Consider the following 25,329-nt stretch of genomic DNA (forward strand, 5'->3'; position numbering starts at 1 on the left):
CTAAGTCGCTTCAGTCGTGTCCGACTCTGTGCGACCCCATAAATGGCAGCCCAGGCTCCCCTATTCCTGGGATTCTCCAGGCAAGAACACTGGAGTGGGTTGCCATTTCCTTCTCCAATGCATGAAGGTGAAAAGTGAAAGTGAAGTCACTCAGTCGTGTCTGACTCTAGCGACCCCATGGACTGCAGCCTACCAGGCTCCTCTGTCCATGGTATTTTCCAGGCAAAAGTACTGGAGTGGGGTGCCATTGCCTTCTCCAGAGCAATTCTAGTCATATTTAATTTTTGTCTTATACTTGAAATCTCTTTAAATTTAAATCCTTTGAATGTATATATGTTCAGGAACATCCTCAATTTTTTAACCTATGTAAAAGATGACTAGTTTTAGAAGGGAGGGCAGGGCAACTATGTGAACTCAAGATGCTGCTTGGGCAAAGGTGACAATCACCATCTTGACCATACTTGAGGCCAGAAGGCCATGGAGCAGGGATTACATAGGGGAGTTGAATAGCAGAATGGTAACATGCAGGCCTCCGGCACAAGGCCCAGGCCAAGGGCATTCCCAGTGATGTTGAAACTTGTGCTTACAGGTGACATGAAGACAGAAAGAGTTTCAGAGAATGAAGTCCTAAGGAAAGAGAATAATTTGGAAGCCTGCAGTCTCCATCCTCAGCAGGACCAGAACTTTGCCAAGGAATGTCCCTGCACAAAAGGAGGCACAGATACACAGGTAGTGTCTGACCCAGCCCTGGGGATGCAGCAGTCACAGGGGGCTCTGCTGGAACAAGCTTCAGAGGGAGGCCAGCCCCGAACCATGATAGGTCTACTTGGAAGCAACAGGTCCCATAGTTTCAAGGGTGAATGTGTAGGTGTGAAGTTCCAGCCAATGGCCTGCCAACTGCATGTCATTTGAACCAGGAGACTGAGAATGTAGAGGAATTCTTCCAACTCCTTATCACCAGCTCCTGGGAAACTGGAAACTTGCTTAAGATTCCTGCTATATGTTCCCAGTCAAAACAAAGCTTTTTTTTTTTTTTTTTTTAAGAAAGCGCTATAGTGTGGGCTGGAATACCTGATCCTATGACAATATATGCATTACTCCAAAAAGTCCTTTTCCGATGGTGGATAAAAATGGAGTTTCTTACAAATATCAAACATATCATCTTATAAATTTTACTGTACCTTGTGATACATGCTTTAAAATCAGTAATCAACATTGTAGAAGTTGCACAAAAGAGAAATGGTGATTTCCTGTTCTCTCCACCCTGGTAGTTTTACAAGCCCTTTTTCTTTTCATAGACTAAGAAAGAAGCATGCATTGAGACGGAATATATGAAGCAAAAATATGAAGAAGACCTTCGCAAAATCAAACATCAGACAGAAGAGGAGAAGAAACATCTCAAAGACCAGCTGATGAAGCGCCTAGAAGACTTGGTGAAGAAGCACACGGTGGAAATCAAGTCAGTTCGCTCATCGGTGGAAGCTGAAAGGAAGAGGCTGCAGAAGGTGAGACTCCATTCCAGAGATACCATTCCTTTTGTTCTTCCTTGCCTCTACCTCCTTCCTTTCCTGTTTGTTTCTTCTTTCCTTCCTCAAACATTTATTGAACTCCTATTGTGTACAGATTTCAGCTAGTTCTCTGACCAAAGGAAGTTCAGTGTCTTCTGGAGGAGACAGGGCACTCCAGGACCATGAGACAGTAGGGCTTAGAGTCATTAGCATGGGGCGGAATTGTGTCATATGAGTGCTTAACTTAGGGAAATTCAAATCCTCTATTCTGCAAAAGCAGAGAGAAATAAAATGAAGCGAACACATGGACCTGGCAGACTGCCTGGATTCAAATCCCAGCTCTGCCACCCTCCAGCTGTGGACAGTTGAGTGCCTCACAGAAAATCTCTGTGGGCCCCAGGTTCCTCATTTATAGAACAGATGTTGATAATAGCACCTAACAGAGTAGCTGCAAGGATTACGTGAAGTAATCCATGTGAAAAAACAAAGCAGATCATGGTTCCTGGGGTGTAATAGGCACTAGATGAATGCAGGTAATTGATTAATCAGTGGGTCGGCAGTGGGAGAGAAGTTTCTCAGCCTGGTACTGCTCCAAATTCCCACTAAAGGAGGTGCTTTCTGCTGAGAAGGAACGCAAAGCCTCATCCCTCGTGTTTGCTGAGGAAAGCAAGTAACATATGTATTTGAATGTTTTAGGAGAAGAGTGAAGTAAATCAGCATTATTGTAAGCATAGGTGGTGCTTTAATTATTATAAGAAGGCTTCTTTCTAATCTAAGAACTTGCATTATCAGCTCTGAGTTTCCAGTGAAAGAGAATCATATATCACTGAGGAATGCAGTGTGTGATGGTGAAAAGTAGTAGATACTCAATAAATATGTGTTGGACAAATAAATGGACTCATGAAAGCCTAGTATTGGGTCCAAGTCCTGACTCTTTGATTAGCTTTATGACCATGAACTGGTCACTTAACCTTTCTAAAAATAAAGATAATTACTTTGGGGGCTTGTTATATGCATTAAATATGGTTTTGTATATAAACTATTAGCTCAGTGCATAAACATGTACTCAAAGTTTGATAAACAGTGGTTTTGATTAGTTACCATGTGCATTAGATGATGTCATGTGTGATAATATTAGTGCCCACTATACTTTATAAAGCACTTATTCTTATGAACACATTTAATCCTCCCAACAGGGTTACAAAATGAGTGTTCATATTGCCATTTCAGAGATGAGAAAACTGAGGCTCAAAGATGTTATATATCTGCTCACACAGACAGTGAGTGGTGTAGCCACATTAAAACCCAACAGCCTGACTCCAGAGCCCATGATTTCCTGCACAGGGTGGGAAGCAGCTGTATTGAAAGCACCTTCCTCCCGATGAGCAGTAACTGGTTGCACAAATCCAGCCCTCATATAGCTGAACCTTCTTTCTATCCTGAGCCACAGTCAGTGGGAGGGACGGTTACTCTCCTGGAGCTACAAGTTGCCCTGGTAACCTGTCAGCCAAGCCTGACTCTGAGTGTAGAAATTCCATTTCAGCTCTAATCAGGGGCATGGATCCATTTGGGAAATGAATCATGTAGAAATAAATTGCATTTCCTCCTGTTTTTTTTTTTTTTTAATTATGATCATTTCTACAAACTGAGGACATAAATTATATAAATTAGGCCATGCAGACTAGAGGAAGGTAAAACCTTGAAGAGGCCCCAAATCAGGTATTCATGGACTAAAAATAGATACCTGTTTCCCCTGTAGAGTTAAGAGGGCACTGCTTCTTTGGGCCCTTGAGTACAAGTGTGTTATGTCTCCTGAATGCTACCTTAACCTGAAAAAGATGCTACAGGAGAAGGGCTGGAGTTGACCCAGAGGGCCTATCTGCCTTCCCTTTCAAGGATATTATTACTTAATCTTCATAGACAGAGCAGAGTACATGTCCTATAATTAGCATTTGCCCACACATTCTTAGAAGACCGTGGAAAGGTTTATTGAGTCCCTACTGAACTGTGCTAGACACTGCTGCATTCTACACCTCATTTGTGTCACTTTTGATTCTGGGTGTCAGGCATCACAAACCCACTCTGGGCGCTTTAGGCAAGAAAGGAATGTAGTAAAGGGCAATGAGAAGCTTTCTGGAAAACCAGGGAACCGGGCTTGGCAGCTACTCAGTCAGTGATGAGGACACGCCTGCCACCACCTCTGAGGCCAGGCCTGCCATGTACACTGCTGACAACCACCAACAACGGGCCCTGGACGTTGCCTATAGAGCTGCACTGTCCAACTTGGTAGCCCCTTGTGGTTATTTACATTTAAATTAATCACAACTAAATAATATTTTAAATTCAGTTCCTCAGGTGAGCTAGCCATACTCCAAGCGCTTAATTGCCATATGTGGCTAATGGCTCCTGGAATGGATAGCACAGTGCTTAAGGACTTCTACACATAACCTGCACTGTATTTTTGAATATTTCCATCATCCCAGAAATGTCTGTCAGTTGGAGCTGCTATAGAATGGCTGGCCCTGCTGCCCCTGGGAAATGCAGTTGCCAGATCCTTTTTGTTTCATTGACTCCAGCTTGTACACATTGATGGCTTCCAATTTGAAATCTGGGGTGAGTGTGTCTGATGGTCACATGCCCTCAGTCCTCTTTAGAAGGGGGTCTGGGAAGGTAAGTCTGACATTTTCTGGTTCTGTGGTGGAAGGACGGCTCTGATGTATCAGATGGAGAATTTCTCAAACATTCCGAGAAGGATCAGATGCTGTGCAGCTAAAAGGAAAGACAGCTCTCCAGTCCATGATTTATCCCTTACCTCAGCTCTGTAGGCAGGGGTTGCTTTCCCATTTCACAGATGAAGAACCTGAGAAATAAAGTCACTTGAATATCACATGAATTGGATGTGAATCACGGAAGCATAACCTTTGCTGTCTATGTAGTAAGCCTTTAGGTCTTTACCCTGCCAGCATCCCTTTATGGTTTATTTATCATTCATTGAATGCATAGTTGGTGTCTTGAGCAATGCAGGGATATAGGAATCAGCCATGCCTTCGAAGAGCTCACCATCTAGTAGGAGAAACAAGATATGCACTCAAACATCAGTCAAGTCAGTGTGTAAGAAGTGCTGTGCCTGGGGAAAGAGCCTCATTGTCAAATCTTGAATAAGTTAACTCAAACCATTCTAGGCCTCTGCTTTCTAATTTCAATAATAAATATGAATGTGAATGATTTTCTCAAAACTTTCTCAACTTTTTAATTTCTACCAACTCCCAAAATACTCTTTGTTATTTAAAAATAGGTTACTTAACTTCCAAATATTTAGAACCATGCCAGATATCTCCCTCTACATGAATCAGCCATAGATATACATATATCCCCTCCCTTTTGAACCTCCCTCCCATCTCCTTCCCCATCCCACCCTTCTAGATTGATACAGAGCACCTGTTTGAGTTTCCTGAGCCATACAACAAATTCCCATTGGCTATCTATTTTACATATGGTAGTGTAAGTTTCCATGTTACTCTTTCCATACATCTCATCCTCTCCTTACCTCTCCCCATGTCCATAAGTCTATTCTCTATGTCTGTCTCTGCATTGCTACCCTGTAAATAAATTCTTCAGTACCATTTCTCTAGATTCTGTATATATGTATTAGAATACGATATTTATCTTTCTCTTTCTGACTTATTTCTCTGGTAGTCTAGGGTCTTGGAGTCAGTGCTCCCACTCCAAAGGCTCAGGGCTTGATCTCTGGTTGAGAACAAAGATTCCACAAGTGGTTTGTTATGGCATTAAGTGAGATTAAAACAAATATCCAAAAACGAGAAACCAAAGATGAACCCCAGACAAATGGCAGTTACAAAATCAGGCAAATAATAATTAAAAATAAGGGAATACACACACACACACACACATATATATACACACTGATGAGCAAAGTCAACACAGTCCAACAAAAATAAAGTACAGTAGATTGACCCAGCAAACAAAGGAAATAAAAAATGATATTTACCAGTTAAGAACAAAATTAACTAAAGCACAAACTAGAAAACAAAAGTAAAGCAAGGTGCCAAGTGGGGAATGAAGCAATGAAAACAAAACTAACAAATATGTAGAGAGGAAAGAAAAGAAAGAAAGAATAGATATGCAAAGTTAAATAGAAGTAGATGAAGAAGATTTGTATACATCAAAGTTTAACTGCAAGGGGAAAGGCAAACAAAGGAATAAATGTAGAAAAAATATAATATGTTTAAAAAATTAAAATTATAAAAAAGAGGAAAGAAAAAGGGTGGGGGGGGACTCCACAGAACTGCAAAAGCCCAAAGTAGGGGTAGAGGTTTATAACAACAATAAATAATGTGACTGAGGAAAAAAAAAAGCTCAAAAGCTTAATTAGATTGCATAGTGCAAAAAAAAAAAAAAAAAACAGACAACTAAAACAGAGGCGGGGGCGGGGGGGAGGAAAAAAAATCCAAAAGAATCTACAGAACAAGTCAAAACATAAGAATAATAAATGTTTTTCTTGAGTCACTGCTGTCAGTCTTTTCCCTCACTGGGGTCACAGTCCACCTCACCTCCCTAGGATGCCCTCCAACACTGTGCTGATCTCTGGACCTGCTGTGGGGGCAGCTCAGATTCTAATCTGGTCCTATTCCTGTGTGTTCTTGCCTCCAGTGTCCACAGCTATCAGAACTATTGCATTTTCTTTCGTGGGAGCTCTCAATGATCTTTTATATATTCCATAGACACAGAGTCTGCCTAATTGATCATGTGGATTTAATCTGAAGCTTGTACAACTGGTGGGAAGGTTTGGGGTCTTCTTCCTTAGCCACACTGCCCTTGGGTTGCAATTGTGGTTTTATTTCCACCTCTACATATGGATCGTACACTGGGATTTGCTCCTCAGGCTGACCCGAAGGACTTGGGTTTGCCCCTGTGAGGGACGGGTGTGGAGGTGGTGCAGCTGCTTGGGTCGCAGGGGTTCTGGCAGCACCAGGTACTCAGGGGAATTGGCGGCTAGGGCAGCAGGAAATATAGCGCTCTAGAAGGGCATGGCAACTGGTATTGGCCAATACACTCCAGTATTCTTGCCTGGAAAACTCCCTTCACTGACAGAGAAGCCTGGCAGGCCACAGTCTACAGGGTTGCAAAGAGTCTGGACACAACTGAAGCGACCCTGTGTGCACAGATGCAAGACTTTTTTTTGCCTATGGCAGCTCTGCTCAGTGAGAGTTGTGTGTGAAGGTGGCACAGTTGCTTGACTTGCAGGGACCCTGGTGGTGCCAAGTGCGCAGCGACACTGACTGCCTCTGCTGCAGGAGTTATGGCCCTATCAGAGGCTTTTTTTGAGCATCTTGTAGCTGGTGATCAGAAGGCCTCTTTGGCCAGTCTTTCTCCGTAGCTCTGTCCATTCAGGCACTTAGAGCGATCCCTTGCCTGGAGTCCTCTGTTGTTCCATGTGTCAAGCACATAGAGGGGCTCCCCTGGCTGGGGTCATACTCTATAGATCAGTGCGGTGCTGCAGGCACTTGAAGGGGTCCTACTCTGTAGTTCAGTGCATCAGGTGTTTGATGGGCCAGCCTCTCTGTTGTTCAGATACCAATGCTGGCACGTGGGGAGAGAGAGGCTGTGGTGATGGCTCCACCCCCTACACATGACTCAGCAGTACCACCTTGCTTCCATGGCCGCCAGGCTTTCCTCCACAGGCATTTCACACCACAATCTCCTCCCTCACATCCCCTTGATCTGTCTCTCTGCAGTCAACAGCAGCCCTCGCTTTGAGATTGCTCCACAATCCCTAAACTCCAGCTCCAAGCTGCTGCGCCTTCCAGGGGACCTGCGTCCCTGTCCTGGGTATGTATGGCTGCGGCAAGGACTGTCTGACTCTCACTCCATTTAGGCTGCCACAGATCAGCTGTTTCACTCTCAGCCTTAAATGGTTCTCCTCTGATTCAGACAATTGCCCTGATGTGGGGATCAGAGCCCTACTTCAGTTCCCCCACCCACTGAGGGCAGGTCCAGTTCTACTAACACTCCTGTTTTTCCCCCTATTTCCTTCATCCTACTGAGTTTTGTGTGGTTCTATATATTCTTTTCTGCTGGTCAGGTCCTTCTGTCTGCTCTCAGCTGGTGTTCTGCACGCACTTCTGTGTCTGAAGGTATATTCCTGATGTATCCATGGAGAGAGATGTACTCCACGTCCACCTACTCCTCCACCATCTTATTTTCCTGACTTCATTTTTGAAGGTTATTTTGCTGGATATAGAATTCTAGGTTAACAGTTTCGTGTTTTTTGGTTTGTATTTTCATCAAATGAAAAGCTGGTAGCCACTCTTACCTGTTTTCCACAGTGCATAGTGTGTCTTTTGTTTTGTGACCACTTATAACATTTATTTTCTCTATCACTGGTTTCTACGATGATTATAGTATGTCATGATATGATATTCTTTGTGTTTTTCTGTTTGAGGTTCATTGGAATCTTGAATCTACGGGTTATAGTTTCTTCTGTATTCATATTTTTAATTGAAGTATAGTTTATTACAATATTGTCCTGTGAGTTATCGTTTTTATACAGTTTGGAAATTATAAGATCATCTCTTCTGCCTCCCCACTCTGAGTGACATTTCAGGCTTTGTACTGGTTTACTCTTTCAGCTGAACTTTACTATAAATACATACCAAATAGTAATTTTTCTTCTTGAAAAAAGGTAACATGTTTTCCTTTAAAACGTGAACTGAAATCTCTGCTTGGTGATTTTCTGTGGTTGCGTATTTGTTTTTCCCATCACAGTGGCTCCTTTATGTGTCTTTTCTTAAATTGCTAGTAACTGTGGACAATCTAGACAAGAAAGCAGAAAAATGGTGGAAGTCCTGCTTTTGCCTCTTATCAGCCTCTGGATCTGCTGTGTGAAATGGATGCAATAAAGCCATTTTCCCTGAGTATTTTGAGAGTTAAATGAGAATAGAGCTTATGAAGTATTCTGTGAATCCTATAAGTTAATAGCTCATGGAGTCTTCTTGCTGGGGTGGGATGCAACAATTTATATGTTTGAAAGCAACTATCTTCTTTTCCCTTATGTTCTTGTCTTTGTAGCTGTTTTTTCTCTTTACTTGAGTTAGGAAGAAACTGTTAATGATTCCTGTTAAACTCCTTAAGGTCACTTTGGAATGAGCTGGACATGATCATGCTTCCTTTTAATCTGTGTTTTCCATGTGACTCAGAGCTCTTTGTTTTCTGACAATAAACCACATATATTCTGCACCTAAAATGTGGCTTGCTAATGCCAAAAATTACTGCAGATATCATTTATTTCCATCTGTGGGGAAATTTTTTTCCCTTTAGGTCCATTTGTCAAGGCAACAGCTAAAGCTGTGATTGATTACATGTACCCCAGAAAATTAGGCTGTATAAAATTAGAAATAGCCACTGCTTTACACTAAGAGTCTTTCTCTCAGGGGATTTCACTGTGCTGTTACTGCAAACATGCTTTGGCAGAGTTAGCAAGTGTCTGCACCAATAAACACATTAAACAAAACTTTTGTTCAATAAAAGACTCTGTGAATGAGGGCTAAATAATGAAGTCAAAAATCAGAATTTTTGCTGAGAGGATGGCCTTATTTCTGATGGTTGTTTAAGTTATCTCAACTTGTTTCAAACAAAAAAATAATTTATCTATTTTCTTTAGAAAATGAACTTTCTGAAACAGCAAGCCCTGCAAAAGGAGATGATGGGTTTACTGAAGACCCTGTACATGGCTGCTGCTAAGTCACTTCAGTCGTGTCCGACTCTGTGTGACCCCATAGACCGCAGCCCATCAGGCTCCTCCGTCCATGGGATTTTCCAGGCAAGAGTACTGGAGTGGAGTGCTATTGCCTTCTCCGTGTACATGGCTAAGTGTCTGCATCATTTGACCCTTACAATCTAATCACATCCTTCTTTTTCTCTCTTATATGACTGACCCCAAAGACAATGCTAAGTGCAACCCCAGGGCTACTAGACTGGCCTGTGATTGGTCCCATAGGAAGTGTAAATATGTCATGTAGATGAGCAGTAGCAGCATCTTTTTAGATGCTCAGGTTAGAAATCCAGGAGTCAGAAATTTAGAAATCCATGACTTCTGTCTCATTATTCATGCTCAACCAGCCATAATGTCCATTCATTCTGTAGTTAATCCTTGAACAATGTGAGAGTTAATCCAAGTATAATTTATAGTAGGTTGTTTGTGTCTCCAGTTCCTCCACATCCTCTGACCACGGACTATATAGTGCTGTAGTATTTACCGTTGAAAAATGTTCACGTATAACTGAACCCGCACAGGCAGGGAAGAAGCACAGCCAAGCAATCATCCTTTCCTGAGTTCAGATCTTGACTCTTCCACATACTGGCTGCATGACCCTGGGCAAGTCATTTTGACTTCTTGAAGCTTCATTTCTTTATTTGTATAATGAACTTTAACAATACTACCTAGCTCATATGGATTTCATAAGGATCAACGAGATGATCTGTGAAAAGCGCTCAGAAAATGGTGCACACTCAGTAGATGTCAGTTGCTAATATGTCCGTCTACTCACAGTTAGAGCATAAAGGTCTATAATCAATTGTCACCATCCAACATGACATCTACTGCATTATAGCTGTTGACTTTGCTGCCTGTCTTTTCCACACAATTGTGAGCTCCTGGTGAGTAGGCATTTTATTCCTAGCTTCAGGAATAGCGCCAAACACATGGTGCTGCTGCTGCTAAGTCACTCCAGTCGTGTCCGACTCTGTGCGACCCCACAGACGGCAGCCCACCAGGCTCCCCCATCCCTGGGATTCTCCAGGCAAGAACACTGGAGTGGGTTGCCATTTCCTTCTCCAGTGCATGAAAGTGAAAAGTGAAAGGGACGTCGCTCAGTCATGTCCGACTCTTAGCGACCCCATGGACTGCAGCCTACCAGGCTCCTCCATCCATGGGAATTTCCAGGCAAGAGTACTGGAGTGGGGAAACACACGGTACGTCTCAATAAATATTTGGTGAATGAATAAATGACTTAATGTCTACCTAAAGTTCAGCTGTCTGGCTCTAGGTAAGTGATCACACCATTGTGCTTATCTGGGTCATTAAGATCTTTTTGTATAGTTTTTCTGTGTATCACTCACCTAGAGCCAGACATCCTGGAATGTGAAATCAAGTGGGCCTTAGGAAGCATCTTAGGAAGCAAACAAAGCTAGTAGAGGTGATAGAATTCCAGTTGAGCTATTTCAAATCCTAAAAGATGATGTTGTTAATGTGCTACACTCAATATGCTAGCAAATTTGGAAAACTCAGCAGTGGCCACGGGATGGGAAAAAGTCAGTTTTCATTCCAATCCCAAAGAAAGGCAATGCTAAAGAATGTTCAAACTACTGCACAATTGCACTCATCTCACACAGTAGCAGTGTAATACGCAAACTTGTCCAAGTTAGGCTTTAATAGCACATGAATCAAGAACTTCCAGATGTTCAAGCTAGATTTAGAAAAGGCAGAGGAACCAGACATCAAATTGCCAATATCCATTGGATCATAGAAAAAGCAAGAGAGTTCCAGAAAAACATCTACTTCTGCTTTATTGACTACACCAAAGCCTTTGACTGTGTGGATCACAAAAAACTGTGGTAAGTTCTTCAAGAGATGGGAATACAAGACCATGTTACCTGCCTCTTGAGAAATCTGTATGCAGGTCAAGAAGCAACAGTTAGAACTGGACATGGAACAACGGACTTGTTCCAAATTGGGAAAGGAGTATGTCAAGGCTGTATGTTGCCACCCTGCTTATTTAACTTATATCAGAGTACATCATGTGAATGCCAGACTGAATGAAGCTCAAGCTTGGAATCAAGATTGCTGGGAGAAATATCAATAGCCTCAGATATGCAGATGATTCCACTCTTATGGCAGAAAGCAAAGAGGAAATAAAGAGCCTCTTGATGAAAATGAAAGAGGAGAGTGAAAAGGCTGACTTAAAACTCAACATTCAAAAAACTAAGATCATGGCATCCGGTCCCATCAATTCATGGCAAACAGATGGGGAAACAATGGAAACAGTGACAGACTTTACTTCCCTGGGCTCCAAAATCACTGCAGATGGTGACTGTAGCCATGAAATTAAAAGACACTTGCTTCTTGGAAGAAAAGCTATGACCAACCTAGACAGAATATTAAAAAGCAGAGACATTATTTTGCCGACAAAGGTCCATCTAGTCAAAGCTATGGTTTTTCCAGTAATCATGTATGGATGTGAGAGTTGGGCTTTAAAGAAAGCTGAGCACTGAAAAATTGATGCTTTTGAACTGTGGTGGTGGAGAAGACTCTTGAGAGTCCCTTGGACTACAAGGAGACCAAGCCAGTCAATCCTAAATGAAATCCTGAATATTCATTGGAAGGACTGATGTTGAAGCTGAAACTCCAATACTTTGGCAACCTGATGTGAAGAGCCGACTCATTAGAAGAGACCCTGATGCTGGGAAAGATTGAAGGCAGGAGGAGAGGTGATGACAGATGATGAGATGGTTGGATGGCATCACTGACTAAATAGACACGAGTTTGAGCAGGCTCCAGTAGTTGGTGATGGACGGGGAAGCCTGGCATGCCGCAGTCCATGGGGTCACAAAGAGTCGGACATGACTGAGCGACTGAACTAACTGAACTGAAAGTTCAGCTAAGAGGAAAAGAATATTTCATCCACTGCTCTCAGTTCAGTTCAGTTCAGTCACTCAGTCGTGTCCGACTCTTTGCGACCCCATGAATCACAGCACGCCAGGCCTCCCTGTCCATCACCATCTCCCAGAGTTCACTCAAACTCACATCCATCGAGTCGGTGACGCCATCCAGCCATCTCATCCTCTGTCATCCCCTTTTCCTCCTGCCCCCAATCCCTCCCAGCATCAGAGTCTTTTCCAATGAGTCAACTCTTCGCATGAGGTGGCCAAAGTACTGGAGTTTCAGCTTTAGCATCATTCCTTCCAAAGAACACCCAGGGCTGATCTCCTTTAGAATGGACTGGTTGGATCTCCTTGCAGTCCAAGGGACTCTCAGGAGTCTTCTCCAACACCACAGTTCAAAAGCATCAATTCTTCAGCGCCCAGCTTGCTTCACAGTTCAACTCTCACGTCCATACATGACCACTGGAAAAACCATAGCCTTGACGAGATGGACCTTTGTTGGCAAAGTAATGTCTCTGCTTTTCAATATGCTGTCTAGGTTGGTAATAACTTTTCTTCCAAGGAGTAAGCATCTTTTAATTTCATGGCTGCAGTCACCATCTGCAGTGATTTTGGAGCCCAAAAAGATAAAGTGTGACACTGTTTCCACTGTTTCCCCATCTATTTCCCATGAAGTGATGGGACCAGATTCCATGATCTTTGTTTTCTGAATGTTGAGCTTTAAGCCAACTTTTTCACTCTCCTCTTTCACTTTCATCAAGAGGCTTTTTAGTTCCTCTTCACTCTAGACACTTGCAAAATTTCACCAGACATTAAGCTAGATCAAAAAGGGTAGGAATCTATAAGAATTGCCCTACTTTTAATTCATTTATCTCTTACTATTAATATGTAACTAGAACTATGCTAAGCTTGTATTAATAAGTAATGCAATGAGTCACAGAGAGGTTAGGAAATTTGCTCAAGGTCACAGAGCTAAACTGCAGCTGCACCACTCACATGAGCTCCAGAATGTTCTTTTATCTGGATCTACTTTGCACTAAGACTGTGAGGCTGTGGGGAGGGACTGTGGAAAAAGTACTTTGTGAATCCCATCGTTTTGACTAACGTAAGGTTGCTGTTGAGAAGACCAAAGAGGAAATTTCATTGTGCTTTTGATATTTCTTTGCATCTGAGGATGTATTTGGCTTTTTGATTCATGGAACTGTGAGAATTGTGTCAATAATGAGCATTCTCTTTTCTTACTTGACACTACAAAACTTAAAGCCAGGGATTTACCCTGCCCTCCCCCAATATATATTAGCCTTTGTGGTGTCAGTTTAGCACCTGTTTTTTTTTTAAACTTTCTCATTTATATTTTTTTATGGAGTTTATGACTCTTATGAGCTTCTTTGAACCCCTTTGGGAATAAGGCAGGGTGTGTACTGTTCATGTTTTTATGGATTGTGTGGTTAACTCTTCTATTTATCATTTAGGAAGTAGAAGCACAATTGGAAGAAGTGAAGAAGAAATCAGAAAATGAAATAAAGCAGCTAGAAGAAGAGAAAGCAGCCCTAAGTGTGAAGCTCCAGAACTCATTGCTAGAAGTAAGTCCTGAATAAACACTGTGCTTGGGAGTGATGGTTCTGGACTCCAGGAGTTTTTGATTAACCAAGGTGCCAGGAATTTCAGGCAGTTGCCCTGACTTTCTTACATTTAGCATCCTTGCAAGGAAGAAAAAGAGTTTAGCCTGACAGGAAGATGATCTCAGGGGCATAAATTCAGCTGCAAGTAACAGAGAGCCTGATTTATAGAGGCTTAACAAAGAGACACTTAATGTCATACGTAAAAGAAGGAGGCAGGAGGCTGCTGGCGTTGATTCTGTGACTAAATAATATCAGATCTGGAAAATCTGCAAAGCTCTTGGTCCCGCCATCTCCCCACCTCCCGGCAGTTTTCTGGGCAGTAGATACTTCTGCCTTTGTGGACTCTTTTCTTCATCAAAAAGAATTTAAAATTTTAATTTGTAACCGCATTGCCATAAAGGTGAATACAGCAAGGCTGCGTTTTTTCCTTTGAATTTTGAATGAAAACATGTTCATGATCCCTAAATGTATCACAGGTCCCTGATACTGCATGTAGGAGAAGTTGGCTCAGATTCCCCTTGGTTGTGAGAATGACTGTCACTAACCAGTTGTCATGTCCAAATTTAAAACAGGAAACGAGTAGGGGAAGGGGTGACCAGGCCTGCCTACTTCATTAGGAAAACAAAAGGGTATAGGAAGCCCCTAGCTGACTCCTACTCCCGCTGGTAACATCTGTGCCAACTGGCTAGCCTGGGAAACCAAGGATTTAGCCATCAGGCCTCCATGCTGGAGGCCAGCCAGAAGAGTGGGATATGAAATGGATGTGAACCAGCTGAACTATGGGGTTTGCTTCTTAGGCCCATCTGTCCAAACCACCCAGGGACCAAGTTCAAAGTTTAAAAGCACTGTGGACAGTATTACTGGGGAGAAGAACTTGCCACTGGACTCTATTCATCCTTCAGTGCTATTAACACTGTGCCAGAACTCCTGGGCAGTTTTTTGCTGTAAGTTCTACCTACCTCATAGTGATTGTTAGGAGAATTAAGAGTTAATACTGTAAAATGCTTAGGTCTGTGCCTGACACAGAGCAAACACATCATTAATGATGGTCTTTTTATATTTTACATATGTCTATTGAGTGTTGTTGTGATTCTAAATGTGCATCTGTCTGCTCCATGAGATGACAGCTCCTTGAAGGCAGGGACGATATTTTACCTTACCATCCTGCTCTCAGGCTGTTTCTTCTCCTCCCCACCTTACACCTAGCATGGTACCTGAGGAGCAGTAGTTTCAGCAACATCTGAGTTTCCTTTATGGTTATTAGCCTTGTTCTTCTCAAAGTATAGAGCTGGGAAACCAATCTGTTTAATTCATACTCTATGTTTAGTTAGTTAATAATAACATCATAATTAAGGTCTTACAATGTAATAGCATCCTGTAGCCACCCTTCTCTCATTATCTGTATAATTCTTAAACATTGTTCCTTTTCTTTACCAACTAACTTTGTAAAAAAGAAATAGGGTGGCCTTCCAGGAATGGTATGAAAACCAGTGGAAACCATGCTATAGCTTTGATATAGTTATATGGACTTGAGTAATTTAAATGGAAGTGTTGGATATTGTAAACATGCCAGGTTCATTGACTTCTGGAGGAACTAAGCAACTAGCTCACTAGAAATGGCCCCTCAAGAAGCATGTCTGGGATTTGTCTAGTGAGACACTGTCCTCAGAAGTGATTGACTCAAAGGAACAGGCTCCCAGATTAATGACCACAGCCAGGTGGTAAGACTGCTTCATCGCTGAATATTTCTATTCTTCTATTTTAGGTTTTAAGGCTGGAAGAATTTATCCAACAGAATAAGGCATGTCCCCCAAGAGGCGATGAAAAGCCCCAGGAATTGGACTACCAGCACTGCAACATTTTAGAGACCCAGGTAACCTCTAGCTTTTTCTTCTTTAATTAAGGATATTTTTCTTCTCCTTTTCAGCACTTTGGTGTCCCCAGTGACACATGCTGGCATTAATGGGCCCTTTTATTTCCCCTCTCAGAGCTGCCAAAATGCCTGGAGAAAAAAAATCATTACAAAATCAATTTGCAACAACCATGAAGAAAATAGAGTTCTGAGTAATTATCTGCATGGTTTGAAAAAGAACAAGGCTTGTCAGATAAATCTTCCCTCCCTCTCTGGGAGCAGCCTGGCTGGCAGACAAAGGGGCACTGGACGAGAGTGGGGTCTTTGGTTCTGCCTGGAGCATGAATCCTAACAGTAATCACAATGCCCCCTTGCATCCCTCCGCATCCACATCCATATCTGTGATATCCGTTACTCTCACGGTAGCCCTCCCACATGATGCTGCCCTTTTGTAAGGGATAGTGCTTCGGATAGAATCTAGTTTCTGTTTGTCTCTGTCAAGCTCATGCTAGGCTGTGTTCTTTCCCCAGGGTTGCCATAATGAATTACCACACCCTTGGGGCTTAAACCACAAAAATGTATTGTCTCACAGTTTTGAAGACTGAAAGTCCAAAATCACAGTGTGAGCAGGTTGGCTCCTTCAGGTGGCTCTGCGTAGAGTCTGTTCCATGCCTCTCTCCAGCTTCTGGTGGTTGTTGGCCTTGGCACTCCTTGGCATTCCTTGGCACTCCTTGGCATTCCTTGGCTTGTCACCACATCACTCCAGTCTCTGCCTCTGTCATCACACGGCCTTCTTCACGGTGTGTCTCTGGGTCCTCATATGGCCTTCTTATAGAGACGCTAGTCATTGGATTTAGGGCTTACCCTAATCCAATATGACCTTATTTTAACTAATTACATCTGCAAAAGCCCAGGTTGCAAGTAAAGTCACTTCTCTAAGTGCTGGAGTTAGGACTTCAATGTCTCTTCTTGGGGGCACAATTTAACCTAAAATATAGGCACTCAGTTAACATTCCTTGCATAACGTCAGAAACATACATACTTCCTGTGAAGTTCATGTTTGAGTACCCTGACCTGAAGGACCCTCTTGGTTCCTATTTCAGCTTGCCTCTTAATCTTTACACCTGGCACCATAAAAAATCCATTGCCTAAATTTCATATATTTTATTGCTGCCTCAAATTTTCAGCCCACTTCAGACTCCAGGTGGGAAAACACTATGTAGGTGAGTTTGAATCTCACTGCTTTGACCTAATTGATTAATCCACCCATTACCCTGTGCCTGCGTGTCTTCAGAAACTGTAAATTCTCTTTGTTGATTCCAGTCCTGTTTTGCAAACAAAAGCCCTACTGGGATAACCCATACTTAACCTTAATCACATATTCACCAGGATAGAAATGAGTCAAAAATCTAGTGGCTATGGATTTGAATAACAATATTGGTCAGTTATACAGCACTGTCTCCATTCATGACCTCATTGCAATTTGTGTAACCCTGTAATGTAACCATTTTACAAAAGAGGGAAATGAAGGACAGAGAAGTTAGGTGACTCACTCATGGTCACAGGCAGATAAGCGGCCGAGACAGGATGGAGCTAGGTCTGTGGCTCTGATCCCCCACTCTTCCTGTAAGAGTATCAACACATGTCCAGAATGCCTTCCAGATAAAATAGGCTATAGTTATATGTCTTGGCATTAAGGAGAGTGGCCAGGACCCCCCACATTTCCTCCTCTGACACCCAGATGTGGGGGAAATACTTGAGCAGCCCCCATTGCCCCTGCATAAGCTTGGAGGAGAAATAAAGGAACACAGGTACGTTTATCAGCAGGGCTGGCCCTTCCTGACTGAGGCCATCCCATCCTTTCTGAAAATGTCTACTTGCAGAACATGCAGGTATTTTCATTCTCTGTAAGTTTCTCAAGAATCAGCCTCATGAGCTAGCATTCAACAAGAAGAACTCCTGGCCCTAGGGACAGCTGAATTTTCACCAGTACCCTGTGGGATTTCCCAGAAAGGTTCTTCCTCAAATACTGGAGAATTTCTCAGATCCTCAAAGTGACTGTGATAGGGAGATGGGACAGAGTTGGCTGGGATTTTGAGTGATGAGATTCAAATTAAAGGAAGGTTGATAAGCTAGAAATAAATAATAATGAAGCTCCAGAACATTACACAGCAGGCTGTATTTTCAGGAGGGAATACACACACACACACACACACATTTTAGGTATGTTCCAAGACTGACGTACAAGAGCCAGAGCTTTCACTGCATCTCAAGATCTCTCAGCCTTGGCACTTGACTTTCGGACTGGGTGATATTTTGTTGTGGGACTGTCCTGTGCATTGTAGGACGTTTGGTAGCATCCTTGGCCTCTACCCACCAAATGCCAGTAGCACTCCCTTTGCAATCAAAATGTCTCAACCAAAAACTTCTCCAGACATTGATAAATGTTTCCTTAGGACCATAATCATCCAATTGAGAACCACTGCTGTAGCTAAAAAGGCAAGTCCTAGAGAAGTTTAAGGGCTACAGTCCATGGGGTCGCAAAGAATCAGACATGACTGAGCAACTATACACACAGAAGTTTAAATACAAGTGCACATTGAAAACCTTGGGTTGGTTCATCATGAAACTCGGCTCTCATCTGACCCTTCTGGGTCTAGACAACAATCCCTCCAAGAGCTCAGTTCTAGACAGAAGTAAAGAAGGAAGAACCTTCATGAGTATCAGTTCTGCTTGATCAACTCAACATGTATGTTATTCATTCATTCCACAGTCATCTGTGAAAAATGACAGAAACAGTACATGTAAGTGCTCAGTAGGTGCTAACTCTTACCATTGAAGGATTTGCTAGGTCCAGTGCTATGAGAAGCTTGAACTTTGATAGACTAGCTGCATTGCACTCCATCAAGGTTGTCAGTGCACCCTCACGGCAGCACGTGCAAGTGTCTGTTTCCGCACAACCTTACTGACACAACAGGTTACACAACTTTCTGAACCTGGTCAAGCTATATCAGAGAAAATTTATATTTAGTTCAGATATTTTTGTCCAGCAAAATCTATGCCAACAAAGTGAGTCAAAGCTTTGCCAAGGCCCTAGAGGTACAAGGTCCAGGCTTGTGTGGATGGTGCTTGAGCAGTGCACTACAGTGCAGCGAACCCTGCACCCACACGGGACACAGCAAAGATTGTTCTTAGCTGTTCTGACAGAGCATTTCAGTGAGTCAAGAGAGAGATAAATAATAAGGCGGACTGAGAGCAGACTTTTCACTCCATTCCCAGAATACACAGAGGGAGGGCTGCCAACCCTGGGTGTGACTCTGTCCCCACCATAGACAGCTGAGACTCCATTGAGCCTTTTATCCTGGCCTCTCATGTCTGGCCTCCTTGATTATCTTAGGTTCACAATGTTCTTCATTAGTTTCCAGAAAGTCATGTGACTCTTGGTAATTTTCACAGAAACTTTTTTTGTGGAAGTTTCTGGTGTCTGGATGAGCCGGGGACAGAGAAGCGGTGAAGTTTTCATAGATCCTTGCCTGCACCTTCTCCAGAAGAAACAGGAAAGTCACTGGTGGTCATTATTATTCAAGTCATTTCGCCTCAACAACTATTTCTGAGTGCTGTTGTTAAGAGAGGCCCAGGGCTGGATGAGTAAGGGTGGTCTTCAGAGAGCAAAGTAAATATTACATAATTACCTCTCTGGGATCAGTTTCCTCACTGTTGCTAGTGGCAAACAGATCAAGTACCAAGAACATAGTGCTGTACACAGTCCCAAACAACAACCCTATGAGGCAAGTATTATTATCTTCACTTTACAGATAGGGAAACTGAGGCCCAAAGAGGAACACCAGTGTCCAAATTACAGTTCTGTACTGCTTTTCATTAGGAAAGTGGCAGACATGATTCCTGTCCTCCACCCCAGAGACTTGTAATAAACGGAAGAAAGCACATGAAGTCACTTTTCAAAACTGTTAAAAGAGTCTATAATGTAAGGTGACTTTGTAGTACCTATTACAGTCCCTTGTAATCATTTCAGCAAAACCCCATTGCATTAGGTGTTCTATTTTTAAGATGCACATAATGCTGCCTTTGAAAAATTGTCAAATGAACTTGAGAAAGACTTTCACTATTTCCTTCCTGAAGATTTCCTGGGCGTGGGTGTTCCTTTAAAATAGAAACAACCCAGATGAGGTTCACTGCCTAGAAGATGAAAGATGAAGACCTAATGTGACTGTGGGTTTAAAATAACCAGCCATTTGCTTGGGAGGAGTTGGGAGGAGGCTTTTGCAGTGGATGGTTAGGGGAGAAGCAGAGCTATTTATTTTCTGTGCATACTTTAGTGATGGAGAGAGTCCTGGACAGAACCTGAGAAATGCCTGATGGGGAACGCAAGAGCGTGTATTAGGGGCGATTAACTCAGGATACACCCAGAGTGGCTCAGTGTTGGTCCTGGGAGGCGCTCACTGGGATCCCAAGCAGAAAACCAGAAAAGGGATGCTGGAGAGTCTGCCCTATTTGAAATTCAGAGAAATGAGTATTGGTGAGCTTGAAAGTGCTCTTTCAGCCTACTGTTCATTTCCACGGTCAGGTTCATTTGAGAAATATTCAGATGGCACCCCACTTCCTTTGGAATGATACACTTTGACCCAAAATACCAGAAGGTGTTTTGGTGGTGAAGGAGGTGAATGCTTGCCATTTATGTGGTCTATTGGTCCCCTCTGCTGAACCATTAGTTTGTTGAAATCAAGAATTATATCTCTTATTAATCTCTGTCTTTCCAGCACCTAACATACCCACATGTGGCAGATGTTTGCACCTCCTTGTATATTAACTGATCCATGACATGCCAACTGAATGAATGGAGCTGAGGGTACTGTTTCAAGCTGGATTAGGAACACCTTCAAAAATTAGCCTTGGCCAGAGGATGATTTAAAGGAACACTGCTGCTGCTACGGCTGCTAAGTCGCTTCAGTCGTGTCCGACTCTGTGCGACCCCAAAGACGGCAGCCCACCAGGCTCCCCCGTCCCTGGGATTCTCCAGGCAAGAACACTGGAGTGGGTTGCCATATTTGCAGGGAGCGAGAGGACTCATCTCCTTTTGGGGGGAAGGATATCCTTGTCTTTGGTTTCCAGGGAGCTGGAAGCAAGTGAACAGAAACAGAAAAATTACTGAGTATTTCTCCCCGTTGATTTGGGAAGCAGCCTTCATCTATCAGGTTGATTTTAAGTGTCTGATTTGCAGATACTTTTCAGCAATATGTTCGTATCACAGTTTGAACTCACCCAGTTAGGCCCTGATACCGGCAGCTGGTGATCATGCTAACACAACAGAGTGCCAGGGCAGTCACATGGAAGTCTGGACTTTTCTGACCTTGGATCCCCCTCTGCAGCACAAGGACAGGGTTGTCTTCATGCCCACCTCCCTGAGTTGCCAGCGTCCATGAGTTACTGCATAGAAATGGATGGGTGCTCCACTGTGGGGAGCTGCTGTGATCATCTGAGTGCATCGTCAGCCTTTTTTAAGCATTTTCTGTCCTCTCTTATTTCTGGACTCCTGCCCAGGATGCCTTTAAATAAATCAGTGGTCGATAAGGTAGCCCAGAAATTACATCCTGCACATTCTCTTTCACAGCCTTCACAGTGGCTCAGAGTGCATTTGAAATTCTTTTTCATCTTCATAACTGTCATGAGATCTTTGTCCATTATTCATGTTGCTTTAAGTTCCTTCTCCCTTTTTCCTTGATCAGTCTTAGCAGTAGTCTGATGTGTCTTTTCAAAAAGCCGGCTTTCAGATGTGCCGGTCAGATCTGTGGTTTTCTATGCCATTAATTTTTCTTTCATACTTCTTTCCTTCTACTTACTTTGGGTTTATTATGTTATCCTTTTTCTAACTTCTTAAATGTTCTATAATAAATACACTTAAGGCTATAAATTTCCCTCTCAGTGTATGTCTTTAGCTGTATCCCAGAGTTTTGAAGTTTATCTCACTTTTTAAACCTACTTTCTTTACTGTTTTCTAAATTTTTTGCATTGTCATTAGATAATGAGGTCTATAAAATGTCCAACATTCTAGCTATGCTGAAATTTGCTCTGTAGCCTGCTGTGGAGTCAGTTTTAAAAAAAATATTTCCTATGTGATAGCCAAAAAATATATATTCTGTTTGATTGTTAAAGGTTTGTTGTTGTTGTTCAGTCACTAAGTCATGTCTGAGTCTTTGTGACCCCCATGGTTAAAGCTTATATATTTAAACTCTAGTTCTGGTGTTCACTGTATGACGTTGGGCAAGGTTCATCACCTTTAAAATGGTATGATTCTCACCTCATAGAGTTGAGGGTGCACACTAAGCATTATATAAACATTAACATTGATTATTGTTCTTTTTTAGCTACTAGTTTCAGCTTATTAATCTTGTTCAAACCTTCCATTTCCTAGCTTATTTTGAGTACATGATATATGAGTCTCTGAGAAGTGTGTATTAAAATCTCCCATTATAAATTTGCCCGTTCTTCCCTACATTTCTGAACATTTTGCCTTATGTTTTCAGGCTCTGTTGCTAGGTCCCTATAGGTTCATTATTAGAGTTTTGTAGTAGTGATTCATTTTACTAGGCTTTCCTGATAGCTCAGTTGGTAAAGAATCAGGCTGCATGCAGGAGATCTGGGTTTGATTCCTGGGCCAGGAAGATCCACTGGAGAAAGGATAGGCCACCTACTCTAGAATTCTTGGGCTTCCCTTGTGGCTCAGCTGATAAAGAATCTGCCTGCAATATGGAAGACCTGAGTTCAATTCCTGGCTTGGGAAGATCCCCTGGAGAAGGGAAAGGCTCCCTACTCCAGTATTCTGGCCTAGCGAATTCCATCAATTGTATAGAACATGGGGTCACAAAGACTCAATTTAATAGGGTAGAGATATTCATGTTGAACTGAGTCAATTCTTATTTATTGTGATTACTGTTATCATTAGGATTGTTACATCTTAAATAAGAAGTGGGATTTAAACATAGGCAATTTGCTGCCAGAGCCCAAGTTTTAGATGACGGAAGGTCTCTTGGTTGTGGTGAGTGAAGTGAGGAAGCTAGACGTGTAAATATCATAGGGTAGAGCATTGCAGGTGGCAAGAATAGCCAGTGCAAAGGCCCTGAGGAAAGTACATGCTTGTTGCTTGGAGGAGGTAAGACCAAGAGTTCAATTATGGACATGTTACAGTTTAAGAAGTTTATTAAGCATCTGAATGATGTCTGGAGGGCAGTTGGATATACAAGTCCAGAGTTTAGGGGGAAACTTGGAAATGGAGATAAACTTTGTCATTAGTATCCATGGAACTAGATGAGACACTAGGGAGTAAGACAGAAAAGAGAAGTCCAAGGACTGAGGTTTAGGGCAGGAAAGGAGGAGGCTTTAGCAGAGGAGACAGAGAAGGAGTAGCTGAGAGAGAGGAGGAAACCCAGGAAAGGGGGCTGCGTGGAGGAGGGAAGGAACAGATATTCCAGTTCTGCAGAAAAGTTCGATTAACTGAAGCCCATGGAGTGACCATTGGGATTTGGCAACATGGAGGTCCTCATTGGCCTTGACGTTGGTGGCCTTTCATAGACATTAGAGTACATAGAAGGCAACCAGAGCAGTTTCATTCTGTGTCGGGGAGGGAGGGGAGCCCAAGGCCCCATCTTCCAGTCTCAGCTTTGCCTCTCTTATCACCAAGGGCATCTCTCATGGTCCCTGGAGTCTGGTTTGAAAACCAGAGATGTAACCAGCCACTTTGTTTTACAGCTGATGAAGCTCAGGGCCAGAAAAACACAAGACTGGCAGAGACACATAATTAGCAGAAAGCCCAGGTAGCAATTTATTCTTATTTAATGAGATTTCTGAACTAAGAGATCTATCCTAGCCTGTCTTACAGTTTTCTGTGGACAGTGGTTACTGTAACAAGTAGAAGAATCAAAATAAGAAAGTCTTCATTTTTCTATCTCTGCTGAAAGAGGAAATGATAACATGAACAAATTCTATTGATAGAAAATTCCGAAGCCTCATTATTAACTCATGATTTCCGTATTGTCCTCCCACCATACCCCACTTCTCAAGGCTTCTGATCAAGTTCCATGTTTTCTCATCCTGCATTATAGGATGTAGCAGACTGCCACCTGTAATATGAGTATAATAATAATAGCAGTTGCTCACCCTTATAGACCAGTGGCTGTTGCTGGCACTGTTCTCTGATCTCCACAGCAGCCCCAGGGTTGCATTTCATTTCCATTCCTCTCTGATAGAAACCCTGGACAAGCTACGTGCTTTAGTTTCTCTCTCTGTGCTTGACTTTCATCAGCTGCATGACATGCTTGCTAGACTGAAAAGCAGGATACAGGCATCAGGGCTGACACTGCTCCTGAGCCAGGCAGTGGGCTCAGCACTGAATCATCACAGGCCTGAGAGCTGCGGGGATTGCCGGAGGCTCTTTCTCCTCTGCTCTCTGGTTTGGTAAACCACAGGTTGGCTCCAGGAACTTTACTTTAGTCTCATCTTACAACTGTTTTTCCCTTAGGATCCATGCTTGAGACCGAATGAACCTTCTCAGACTCTGACCAGAGGAGAGGAATATCAAGATAAGTTAGCGGCTGAAGAAGGAACCAGCAGCGACGAAGAGGAAAGGTACAGGAGGACAGGCAGGCTTCCGAGGGCCCCAGTGAATGAGAACTCACACTTGAAGGATTCATTCGTTCATTCTGTCCTCACATATTTGTCACTGCCCCATGCATGAAGCTTAGGGAGGGAACAGAAATGTCTTGTGTGCCTCCAGCACATCTAAGGACTTTACCTGAATTATTTAATTGTCATACCAACTCAGAGAGACCATTTTATAGATTAAGAACCTAACACTCAAAAAGGTTAATAAACTGCCCCAAATTCAGACAGACCTGGACTGGCCCAAACCTCTGCCTCCTGTTCTTCCAAGTGTTCTTTTACTAAGTGAGGGACATGAGGGAGCTTTGTCACAGAGAGGAACTCTCCCTCCTTTATCACCTATATTAGCTTTTGCTGCTCTAACAAACATTCCCAAAATATCAACGATTTTAGCTCGTCAGTCAGCTATCTTTATTCTTGGCTCTGCCAAGCTCTTCTGGTTTTATATGACCTTGGCTCCTGACTAAGAGTCTGATGTTATTGCTCTGCCCCAACCACGGATAGAGTTTAAGTCTGTTCAGATGCCATCCCATTCTGGGACCAAGACTGATGCATTAGCCTCTATCCAGGGCATGTTGTTGTCATGGTAAAGGGAAAAAGCTCAAAAAAGCTGATGAAAACATGCAGTGCCTCTTAAAGCCTACACTCAGGACTGCACAGTCTCATTTTTATCCACATTCCATTGGTCAAAGCAAGTCACGTGACCAAAAACTAATTCTCTGAGCAGAAGATAATATGCTCTCCACAGGTCTTAGTTTCAGCTGCTATAACAAAATACCATACAACAGAAGGTTATTCCCACAGCCCTGGATGCTGGGGATCAAGGTGCTGGCCCATTCAGTTCTTGGTGAGGACTCTTCCTGGTCTGCACATGGCCATCTTCTTGTGTCCTCTCAGGAGAAGACAGAGGCAGCAGACAGTGTGGGAGGAGGTCTCTCTTGTATCTTTCTTACAAAGGCACTAATCTCATCATGAGGGCTACTCTCTAATGACC

At 42.8% G+C, this 25,329-nt stretch overlaps 1 protein-coding gene across 2 annotated transcripts in view; it reads left to right on the forward strand.

Moving 5' to 3' along the window:
- FAM184B (family with sequence similarity 184 member B) overlaps positions 1 to 25,329 on the forward strand; it is a 119,474-nt gene that overhangs the window by 64,189 nt on the left and 29,956 nt on the right. For both annotated transcript variants that reach the window (XM_086406363.1, XM_086406364.1), the window contains exons 4-8: positions 590 to 729; positions 1,299 to 1,505; positions 13,661 to 13,771; positions 15,576 to 15,683; positions 24,196 to 24,302. In XM_086406363.1, the coding sequence (XP_086262489.1) occupies positions 590 to 729; positions 1,299 to 1,505; positions 13,661 to 13,771; positions 15,576 to 15,683; positions 24,196 to 24,302 (673 nt within the window). The remainder of the gene's footprint in view (positions 1 to 589; positions 730 to 1,298; positions 1,506 to 13,660; positions 13,772 to 15,575; positions 15,684 to 24,195; positions 24,303 to 25,329) is intronic.

Source organism: Bos grunniens, chromosome 6 (assembly GCF_055505025.1).
Source record: "Bos grunniens cultivar Pamir isolate PY7600 chromosome 6, Bosgru_T2T1.0, whole genome shotgun sequence".
Lineage (NCBI taxonomy): Eukaryota > Metazoa > Chordata > Mammalia > Artiodactyla > Bovidae > Bos > Bos grunniens.